General features: G+C 32.7%; 1 protein-coding gene across 2 annotated transcripts; it reads right to left on the reverse strand.

The window, feature by feature from the left end:
* Window positions 1–826: 826 nt before the first annotated feature.
* Window positions 827–6,741, reverse strand: LOC113513663 (D-beta-hydroxybutyrate dehydrogenase, mitochondrial). 2 transcript variants are annotated; one of them, XM_052903426.1, is made up of 5 exons: window positions 6,642–6,741; window positions 5,297–5,604; window positions 4,491–4,648; window positions 2,923–3,088; window positions 827–1,201 (listed from the first exon to the last, which is right to left on the reverse strand). In XM_052903426.1, the coding sequence occupies exons 2-5, from the start codon at window positions 5,541–5,543 to the stop codon at window positions 861–863; spliced, it is 912 nt and encodes a 303-aa protein (XP_052759386.1). In that variant the 5' UTR covers window positions 5,544–5,604; window positions 6,642–6,741; the 3' UTR covers window positions 827–860. The 2 variants fall into 2 exon arrangements, with proteins under 2 accessions (XP_052759386.1, XP_026753455.1); XM_026897654.3 differs by lacking the exon at window positions 6,642–6,741 and having other exon boundaries at window positions 5,297–5,747.
* Window positions 6,742–12,290: the final 5,549 nt, after the last annotated feature.

A 12,290-nucleotide genomic window follows, 5' to 3' on the forward strand; every position in this document is an offset into this window, starting at 1 on the left:
TAGTGGCATATTTTTTTCTATCGTACAAGTTCATAACCAAAGATACTGGATTCTTTACAAAGTTTAAAAATTAGAGATTTAACATGAAAGTTGTGGTACTAAATAGAATATACGTTTTGTGAGATGACAATGTTGCACATGGCAGTAGAGTAAAGAGAAAGATGGATTTATTTTTCGTTGCCGCTGCCAAATTCTGCGTATGTTCATCTAGGAAAGAAACATGGAGAAATCATACTATTTATTATACATTATAAATTAATGTACCCGACAAATATCGTTATACCAACGTAATACCAAAAAATGTTTGAATTGTCAATTAGGCTCCTTTATATTATATTGAGTTTATACTAGGACAATTCAAATGATTTTCAGAGATATCAGAATAATTCGAATGAATTTTCGGAGAAACGGGTTGCTAATAAAAATGCTTGATATCATAATTTTTTTTATTTCGTCTTCATCAATCGGAAAACAAAGACTATCAGTAAAAGAATGCTCTAATTATTAATCTGAAATAATATTAGTAATCGAATTAGTTAATTCGATTATCGCTATACTAGTTATATGGTTTTCCCAAAGATTTTAGGGTTTCCCCAAAGTTTTCCCTATCAATAGAGAAGACAAAGCATTCAATTTCATATATCGTTCGTAAGTTCGTTTACAATGACACCAGCTATCCTCAAATTTACTAATTTGCCTATATAATTTTCCATTTTTCCAGTTTTTATTTCTATAAAAACCTTTCTCAGAGTTGAACGGGCATTGACAAAAAATATTGAATTGGTCCAGCCATTCTCGAAAAGTCGATGAAATGAAACAAAAAGTATAAAACATTCAAAACATGATTTAATTACTATTTATTATTTTTCAGGAAAGCTAAGAAATTGTTTAATTAACCAATGATGAAAAGCTTCTGGAAGAGGTAACTTTAACAAATTATAATAAAACATATATCTCCACGACTCCACAATATATAAATCCTTTGGAACTTCATCTATCAATGCTTTAATAAATGTTTCGATAATTTTCTCATCGTTTAATGAATCGAAATTAGTATTTTGCCCTGCTGCTCCTAAATAATTGGTTAGAGCTTCAATCCTTTTACCATAAAATAATTTTTGTTCTTCATTTAATTGTTCTAGCATTGCATTACCTTGAGAGGTTTGATTTGCCATAATGTTACTTGAACCAATGAAACCACCTGAAACAATGTTCATAATATACAATGTGTTTGTTATAAAACTCCCTAACAAGGTTTTACCTAGAGACTACAGTATGTGGTTCTTCAAAATGGATATATTAAAGTTTCTATATGATTAGCAACGCGTCTATGATACTTATAGTATTACATAGGTATCATGGACGCATAGCTAATCATTGGCTTCAGTGTTGTTTATCATAAAAAGGGCAATATGCTAGATTGTCACCTGCGTGGTATAAAAAAAAAGAATATTTGCTAAACTGTTATAACTGTTTTGAACTACATCCATTTATTCAACAAAGTCAATAAACAGGAGGAGATGATAAGAACAGTTTACGACCTAACTAGGTAATAAGTCATCAATTAAGAAAAATAAATCTTGTGCCATATATTATATACCTACTTAATTAAGATTCTGTTCGACTTTTGTAGCAAAATCTTGTTATTTTGTTAGAGAAATTAAACAACTGAACCGTTTTTGTAAAAATCATACGAGGTCTGTCCGGAAAGTTCGTATAAAAGTGTTCTGGAATGCGAGAAAGAGGAGTGGGGAGGCCAGGTAAGCGCAGGACCCCTTCCTTATGTCCCTAACAATGCTTCAGTTCTGGTCTGACCGCCGTGCGGTGCGAACTGGCTTGTCACGCCATCTGTGAAGTTACCTCTTAACGAAACCCCGTCGGCATGGAGCCCGCTTCCGTTGAAGAGCAGCGCGTCGTAATCAAGTTTCTCTCGAAACTCGGCAAGAATGGCCGTGAAATTTTTGCCGATCTCAGAACAGTTTATGGGGATGATGCTGTGAAGGAACCAACCGTCCACAAGTGGCTAAAAAGATTCAGAGAGGGCCGAGAAAGCGTTCAAGATGACCCACGTTCAGGACGTCCTTCCACTTCACATTCCGACGAAAACGTGGAAAGAATTCGAACTTGTGTTAATGGGGACCGTCGTTTAACGGTCAGACAGGTGGCTGAAGAGCTTAATTTGGGCAAAACCGTGGTCCACGAAATTCTAAGAAACGAACTTCAAATGAAAAAAATTTGCGCCAAGATCGTTCCGTGAGTTTTTGAGTAAAAATTCCATTACGGTGACCGAACACCCCCCTATTCGCCGGATTTGGCCCCGTGTGACTTCTTCTTGTTCCCAAAAACCAAATTGGTACTTCGGGGGCGGCATTTGGGGGACATAAATGAGATAAAAAAAGCTACGACGGGGCAGCTGAGAAACCTACAACCAGAGGACTTTCAAGGAGCCTTCTCACAGTGGAAACGGCGTTGGCACAAGTGCATTATGTCACAGGGGGAGTACTTTGAAGGGGATAAAATTGATTTACCTGAATAATTGTAAAATAAAATTTTTAAAAAACTTTTATACGTACTTTCCGGACAAACCTCGTATGGGACTAAACTGTAAGTATATCCTTTCAAATAAAAAAGGAATTTTCCAAGTTAGTTTACAATTAACAGAGTTATGAAGAATGAAACATAAAAAAATACAAACAAATTGAGAACCTTCTTTTTGAAGTCGGTTGAAAATAGTGTGTACTTATGAAAGCACAAAAGTCATAATCACCTTTATTCCACATTTATAAGTCGTTTCATAATATGCAACAATTCCTGAGATCTTGATATTTGAATATACGGTCTATCCGAATATGACAAGTCGATCCAGTAATATTATCTAATTACGGATATATAATAAAATAAATATTTTGAAAAGATATTTACCAGGTATAAAAGCAACGACATTTAAGCCATAAAGTCTGTGCTCAAAGCGTAAAGATCGCGTCCAAGCTAACAAGCCAGCCTTGCTCGCACTGTATACTCCAAATCCAGGCAAAGGATGCAAACCACAGTGACTCGCTACGTTGATTATACGAGGGTTTGATTGTTTCTGTAAGAGAAGTATTAACATTTATTTTTAACTAATTTGTTTTCATTGATGAGCATTAACTTTCTAAGGTAGCTATCTATCCTTCCACCTCACTTAAAGCTCACGTAATTAACGTGAGGAGAGAAGAGTGAGGGTTCTAGTAAAATCTCAGCAAATTTCATCTGTAGAATTGAGGGAGTGAAATATAAAGAAAATCTCATATATCTTCTTTTTCTTATTTTACTCAAACAAATACTGCAAAGTACAATGACATCAAAATAAGTTTTATTATTTAAAATTTCGGTAAATCTCATATAAGGAAGGAAGAGGGGGTGTCTCACTATATTTCACTAAAAGTCATCTAGGGGGAAAGAGACTTCATTATCATCTTCCTGCCCTTAATTCAATTATTTGTTATTTGAGGGCGGCGACATATGTTTTTCGTTTATTTCTATTTCAGTATACGAAAACAAATAAAAAAAGACATCTTATGTAAAGGAAGAAGTCATAAGTCTATGAACTACTTGATGTCCAAAATATTTTTTATAATATTTCAGCAACAAAATTGTATGTCTATAACCGACGCCGTAAAAACATATTTTTATGTTGCAATGTACGTAAATTATTTGCAATTATGTATTTATATAATTAAAATTGAAATTAGTCACAGGAAACGCCAACCGCATCCGTTTTATTTTCACAGACAGTAAATATGAGTTTGAGTAATTCCGTACCTTCTTCTGTTGTCTTTCTTTTGTTTGACCACTCCGTTATGTCTTTTATATTTACTTAGAATTATAGTTTGTTTTTTTTTATTTTTTACAAAACCAAGTACCTGCTGTACTAAAAATGTTTAATAATATATTATATAATAATATTATTAATATTTTATATATTTTTTTAATGTCTTCGAATATTAACTTCTAATTTATGAAGAAAAGTTTATCGTATTCTTGGTATCGTAATTCATAGAATACAAATATTTAATCAATCAATATTTTTACAATGTATCCAAAGTATTAAATTTTACTAGCAATGTATAATATATAATATATCTATTTCATTTAAAAACTGCCGGAAATTTATTTTATATTCATATTTAGGCAGGTAGGAGTCTTGAAACTCATCACTCACCGACTTCTCTCATACACATCAAAGACAAAATAACCGTGTATACATTTCCTATTATATTTTATCTAAAGATCTGTTTTCACAAATTCTTTGGTAAATTTTCTTTTATATCAGGATAATCGGGATATTGTCAGAAATACGAAAATACCCAAATTCCACCCAAAAGAGGTACTTAAGTTGTATCCAAATCCAACAAAAAAAAAAATATAATCTTATTTACCTTCCTTTCGTTTATTTAATGACTAATGAGGGTGAGCTTTGGATAAAGGCCATTAATTCAAACGATACTTACATCCAAAGCAATTCTCCGCAGATCAGGTAAAAATGCTGTTACTACCCTCATGGCACCCAATAAATTCACATTTATGGTATTCTCTATATTTTTTGGTGTTTGCCATTCATAGTCTCCTACAGTCATTACGCCGGCATTATTCACAATTGCATGAAGATCTGCAAAATAAAAGAAGAGGCATAACTTTGGAAATGACCAAGGAATGAAATAAATTATTGTATCTAGATTTTTGAATAGAATAGAATAGAAATCATTTATTCAAATAAACTTACATTGAAGCACTTTTGAAAAGTCATTACATTTTTTTTTATTTTGAAATGCGCAATACTCCCTATCTGCTAATAATATATAAATAATAATAATATACGCAATATTGATTTTTTTATACAACTTAGAATGGCAAACAAGCTGACGACTCACCTGATGGAAAGTGGTAACCGTCGCCTATAGACATGAGCAGTACCATGGACATAACAGAGTACACTGTTTCGCCCATGATACCCCCCATGCGCTGCCATTCCTGAAGACTCAGGTGTTATTCCTCCGTACCTAGTAAATTCACGCCATATCCCACCCTTCAAATCGAAACACAGCCATGCAAACAACTGCTTTACGGTTGTGATGTTGTGTTGATATGTATAAATAATGAATGCAACTGAACACATTTAATCGAAGCTGACTCTAGAGAAATAGTAGTGAAGATTTTTACTGCGAGTATTTTCTTACTACCCACAGCTGCCTTACACATAGGTAAGTAACATACTCGTAAATTTAATAAAAATATGATTGAATTAAGACATACTTACTGTAATTAGGGTTCTCTGCTAGGAGTGACATTACGTAATCTCTGAACACAGTAACACTTTTGGTATCAGTGACGTCCAGAGCGAATGGATGAACTTTTAATTTCATCAATGCCTGTGCCGCTTTTGTTTCAGTGCCCTTGTACATTCCCGCCACGGTAATCAAACCTTCCCTGGCTGATCTTGCCGCTATTGCCCAGCCGAGTCCGCTGTCGCATCCGGTAATAGCCACAACTCGTTTTAGTGACATATTTTTATTAATTAATTATGCTGTTTACTAATTATAATATACTATTAAATACCACGAACGTCTGTAAACATACAATACTCGTTTTACAAGAACTACAAATACTTATTTTTTTTCTAGAAAGGTAATGTATTTCTACGTGGACTTGTTAAAACTGACTGGCTGTGCTTGCTACGTTTGCAATGTACAATATTTTTAGCTGTACACCTTTAGCTGGTAATATCAATTTACCCTCATTAGGAGTTAATTTTTAAAACTTTTATGGACCACCCACCTATTGACTTATATTTAGTTCAATATAGGCACTGTGTTTTGTCAAAATCAATTTAGTTTTTTTTGTGAAACGTTATTATTATACAAACAGAAAAAAAAAAAATCAATAAGATAAAGATTTCAAAATATTGTTCATTAATATCATCATCATATTATTCGTTAATTGTCCACTGCTGAACATGGGCTCCCTCTATAAGGGGAGTTCTGCCTGTAGTTGCCACGCTTGGCAGGCGAGTTAGCAACCGCACTTAGACTGGTGATGTTTTTAAAGGGACATTGCTGCCCGCGGCAAAGGAAGGGGTGACCCCCATTCTATGACGGGACCAAACGGTTACAATTTTATCAATAGATATAATAAAATTGTAACTGGTCGCTGTCTGAACATCGAAGACATATAAAAAAAAAATCTATTATAGGGGGCTTTCTAAAAGCAATAGAATCCAAAACAATGTCTTTTTGAATTTTTATCTGTTTGTTTGTATGTACGTTTGCGTACATGCTAATTCTAGAAACGACTTAACCGATTTGGATGCGGTTTTAACTAATGCATTGCGGTTTGCTCCACCTATCATTAAATGTTTATTATATTTCAATCGGTTTATTAGAAAAAAGTTATATCAATCTAAAGAATCATATATGAAATGCTACAAAATAACCGATCAATGGAATTGGTTGAAACCTTTTTTATTATATGTATTGATTTTCGAAAATTCTATCTACTCATGCAAAGCCGGGTTGGATTGCTAGTTCTTTAATATAATACTTTTAAATTATTACGCATACGAGTATCTATATAATTTTATTGAATATAGATAAAAATATACTTACCTAATATTAATCAATGCTGATAAAAATTATCTTAAAAAATCTTAAAGATTTAAAAATAAGTCCACGTATGAAGAGGTACAAACAGAAACTGGACCCCATACGATCCCGACCGACTTGAATATGAAACGAGTTTCGTATTTCGTTACATATGTACAATGAATTTCATGTTTACATTCCCATAGAAGATTGTGGTTAATAAAAACAGACCCTCAAATGAATAAAACACAATAAAGTGGATGTATTGACTGCGTCGAAAGTTCTATTTATTTTTTATCCCAGTTCCTTGAAAAGTAGGCATAGTGTATTGAATGCTTCTATCCTCACATGGATCTCCTTCTTCAGTCACTTTCGTAACTAATGTCGAGAAACATAACTTTATCAGAACTTAGTGCTTATCCATATTCTATCATATAATGCAATTTTTTCCCAATATGATAGGTTAAAATAAGACTGCTAAACTAGTATTTACGTTGAAGTAGTTAAAGTGGATGTAATGTGAAGCAAAATTATAAAAAAAAAATTTAGTCCAGATTCTGTTAAAGAAAGGTAAAATAATAGACGCGTGCGATATGTTTCAAAGACCGATGGAATAAATCGTGTCGAAAATTATGGTTATATTATATCTTGGACAGCATGGCAAATAATCGGATCAAGAGACATTTTTTTTTTATTTTTAGTGCTTTTTCCTTTTTCAGGTATATCAGCCCTATCGTATCTTAAACTGATTTCTCATATAAAGTTTTATCATCTATCATCAATATGAATAAACAGACATTTACCCGGGTTATAATAGTCAGGAGTCTAATGACAGTACTTGTGAAACTAATCGATTATGCCCGAGGAATATTTTTAATGTTAGATCAGAGCGGTCACGCCATCGATTTGCCCGCGAGAGTTAAGATAAAAAGTATAAGTATATTATGGGTCAATAGGCAGCCTAATACTTTCAGAAACTTTTATATTTAGATACATTCGTGAAATATCGACGAATGTCCTTTGGGAATGTTTTCAGTTTCATGATTTTTTTCGAATTGCTATATTTTTTCCGTTGCTCTTTGTAATATTTTTGAAGGATTTCATTATTTCAATTGCGTCAGCAAGATAAATAAAATCAAACCCTATTATTATGAAATTCGTTAAAAGTAGTGTGGGTTCTCTGATCAGATCAGAAAGTTAGATTTTTTGTTAATTCCATTATGTTATACTTTCCTATAAAATTATAAAACTTACGCGAAGCTAAAACTTCGACATCGTTTTTCCCTAACTAGTGCAAACAACGCTGCGGGCTGCAGTTAGTATATCAACTATATTGTCTGTGAATCTATTTCACTTCCCCCGTAACCATTGTTCCAAGTCTATATTACCTGTAAATGAGCCAATTCTAAGAAGTATCGGTAAACATTAAAATTAGTCTTGCAATGCGATGAAAATGTCGAATACTTTGGCAAAGAGACGCCAATAAAAGAGGATCGTTTCGGCACGAATACCCATCTGAGAGATTAGACCTATTGGACGGAAACAATCTTGTGTTTCTGGTTGACTTAATTCAGGATTCGATCTGTACTAAAATGTTCCAATATTATACACCACAAATAATTAAACACTTTTCGGTCTAACGCACTTCAAAGATTTTGGGACAGTTAGATCTACTTATTACATACTTGTTTTATTTTAGTTACATTTATCAATATTAATCGTAAGTGATCATTATTAGTTGATAAATAAAAGGAAATACAATCTTTATAATAATTTATATTTTTGCCATGTTTTTGATATTTTAGGAATACCTCTATTAGATTATAGTATAAGGAACTAACTAGGTCCAATTACTATCTATAGTTACTAAGTAGGCAAATCGTTTGTTTGTTATTTCATAATATGTTACGATTGTGTTTTTGTATTTATGACGAAGTACCTAGTAAATAAATAAATAGCTTTTTATAACATAGGGAACCAATTAGCATGCATGGTTTACCTTTTTTTTATGCAACTTAGAATGGCAAACAAGCTGAGGGCTTGCCTGATGGAAAGTGCTAACCGTCACTTATAGACATGAGTAGTACCATGGACATAAAAGAGTATACTATTTTGTCCATGATACCTCCCTTCCGTTGCTATTTCTGAGGACTAAGGTGCTATGCCTCTGTACCCTGTAAATTCACTGCCATATTGTATATTTTAGTATTATTTTTAGTATTATAGGATTATCATTTTCATGTTGTTTTACGAGGTTGATAAAGCCATTGGTGGCAAGGTTTGGATTAAGAGGGGAACAGCTCAGAGATCAGGACTTGGACCACTGCACTACATAACAATGTTATAACTGCGATTAAGTCCTGTGAGGTATATCAATTTATAGATGATACTTGCTTACTCGTTGCCGACGGTGATATAAGTCAACACTCGACAAATTACAAGCAGATTTTAACATTTTATGTAAATGTTCTCACGACCAGGGGTTAGTTAGGTTACTAAATCCTGCCAAAACTAAAATAATGTATATAAGCACTAGCCAAAATAGGAAAATATTTCCAATAAACCTCGCACACAGTCACAGTTGTCTTCATACTAATACAAATATTTGTGTAACTGGGTGCAGTGTTGTAGAAGTTGTTAAAAGTCATATATACTTGGGTATGATTATTGGCAATTGATAGTCATGGAATGATCATATACAATATGTATGTGATAAACTGCGTGCAATCCTAGCTAAATTTGCAATTGTAAAAAATAATGTTCCTTACCCTGTATTGCTTTACTTAAACGAATCATTGGGCGAGTCAATAATATCCTACGGCCTAAGTAGTTACGGTCGAACAACTAACCTGATTCAAATTTATGCATTATAGATTCGTATATTGAAGTGTATTGTACGCGTAGAGTAAAAATGCAATACAGAAATGACTATCATAAATTATTTTCGTATTGTCAATTAATAATAGTTAATGAAAAAGTCAAAAGAATCATATTAATAGCACAATTTTTTAATTTGCATTTACAAGAAAATACCCAACATATTAAAACAAATCAGAAATATCACAAATAAAAAGTTTTTTCAACCGTCGTTCAATAACTTGCATGGAAAGCGAATACATATAATAGATATATTATTCCAAATTTAATAAACAATTTACTAAATGATACTAAAAAGAAATAAATTCTAAAAACATTAAATATATTCTTAAAGATTATTTTATTAAAAACCTATACAAATGATATATTAAAAAATAAATATAAAAAATGATCTTATTTGTATAAAGGGAACATCCTGTATGAGTATTAGAAAGCGCATTGCTTCATTAGTGTGCGTGGACAGCGGACTCGATGAATTGCGCCACTTATTTTACTAATACCGTAATTTTGCCAATGAGTTATCTACCTAACTATTTTTAAATATCGTGCTACCTTCTTATAGTTATTATTATTGTACTTGAGCTTAACCTTGAGCAATTATGATCGCGTATTGTGTTCTGTAAATAAACTATGTGAAAGGCGAGCCGGTATGCGCAAAAGGCAGCCAGCTTTCTAGCATATTGATAACTAAATAACTAAACTGCTTTGTAAATTAATAATAAATTAAATAAAATATCTATATTTCGGTTTGAAGGGCCCACCCTACTTGTTCCAGAGGGAGATTTTGTACAAAAGTCGTTTTTCTGGATATCTCTTGTCCCATTCGTGTTTCAACCGTGAAGTATGGCTATTTCACGGTTGAAACATGAATGTAGAGGTACTCAAGAAAATGACTTTTGTACGAAGTCTTCCTTTGTTCATCAGCTGATGATAAATTATTACTGCTGCCGATAGGTGCCCGCAATATCAGACATATCCTACATACTTCAGTAATATTACACTATATGTAATAAGTATTAAAGTAGTAATATGGAGATTGTCTGATTGCATCTCGTACAATGCTAATGAGTTGCCCATACATATGGTCAACGATAGATTTGTATAATGGTATTAAAGTGACGACTTTGTGTGGGCAAACACAGGGCGACTCCATTTATCAACAGACGACCTCTACTGCGTAGTAGGGTGTCAGTGTATGCAATAACTCGAAGCAGTTTTTTATGACAATTTGTGAAGGATGATACTAATAATGTTATTGTAATATTTTGTGATACTAGGTTTTATCCACGACTTTCTTTGCGACGACCAGGATTAAACAGTAGCCTCTATTCTTCTCCATTCAAAATATGATTTTAAAAAACCCGATTTCGTGAGAACTTGTTGAGCATCAAGTGGTAATAAATAAATAATCAAACAAACTAATTCGATTTTATATTCATAATATTATCAAGGATTTTTAGTTCTGTGAAGTCAATATTTTATTTCTCAAATTTATTATTAAGAAGCCTTTGATAGACATAAGGAGAACATTAACGAAACAATAGGACTAGTTAAACAATAGTAAAAGTTATAAAATTTGTTATTAACAAGTGATTTATTCCCAGATGTGTAAAAGAAGCATAAAAAATAACTTTACAACAAAACGTGTCTGTCCCAGCGGGACGCATGCTAATTGTGACGTGGCCGTACATATTTACCGCCGTATCGTTCTTTATTTGTTGCATTGATTTTACATAAATTTACGCGGTCCGGTGGGGCAAATCCCGCTCCATATAGACTTATGTTGTGAAAATAAATCGATTTGTGTTTCGAATCTGGCGATGATAACGACAAAATATGTTAATTTTTAAAGTCGTTCACCCATGTAAATAACAACCATACCTATCTACCAATTGAAAACAATACAAAACCAACTTTGATGCTTTATTATATTAGACTGTATGCATCAGTATACCTATATAATATTACATATATATAATATATAGGTACCTATATATTATACATGTTTACAGTTTTATAATTTTCATTTTGATTATTACTTAATTTTTTCTTGTCTACCGCTAAGCATTGATTAGCCTCTATAGATTGCTAAAAAAGGCAGAATTCCTCCCAATAGGTACTTGGTATTGGTTGTTACTTAACGTGAAAATTAATATTTTACTAAAAGTAATATATTTATATATATAACACAGCCATGCAACTACAACTGCTTTACGGTTGAAACACGAATGGGGCAGAGGTACCCAAGCAAACGACTTTTGTACAAAGTCTCCCTCTGGTAAAACTAAATGAAATAACTGCATCTTAATGGAAGGTCATCATAGATTGCGTTTGCGTGTGTAGAGTCGCCACGGACTCCTAATGTTCTGAGTTATATGTACAAGTAGAAGACATCGTAGAAATAATATAGTTAGACACCAAAATGTAGTAGATAACTCCGCGCATTCAATTATTAAAATTATTAATGTAACTGTCTTGAAATTTCGTTTAGGAGATATATAAACCTGCTCATACGCTATGTTTTTCCATAAGTAAATAGTTCAATTTGCTTGAAGTAACTATAAAATAACTTTACAGATTTAATCTAGATAATCGAACTTCCACAACTTTGTACTTACTTTGTTTCTGTTAACTATACAACGTAAAACTCGTCTAGGAGACAAGTTGAAACGTCATTTGTGGGTTTCAGTGTATCGAGCGTACGAGTGGTCCCAAGTGGAGTGAAAGTTGAGTGCATGAGAGAACCTAAGTGAAACACGTAGTAGAACGTTTGCAGAAACAATATTAATAGTTAAT

This window comes from Galleria mellonella, unplaced genomic scaffold (genome assembly GCF_026898425.1).
Source record: "Galleria mellonella isolate WM207_F2 unplaced genomic scaffold, CSIRO_AGI_GalMel_v1 utg139, whole genome shotgun sequence".
Lineage (NCBI taxonomy): Eukaryota > Metazoa > Arthropoda > Insecta > Lepidoptera > Pyralidae > Galleria > Galleria mellonella.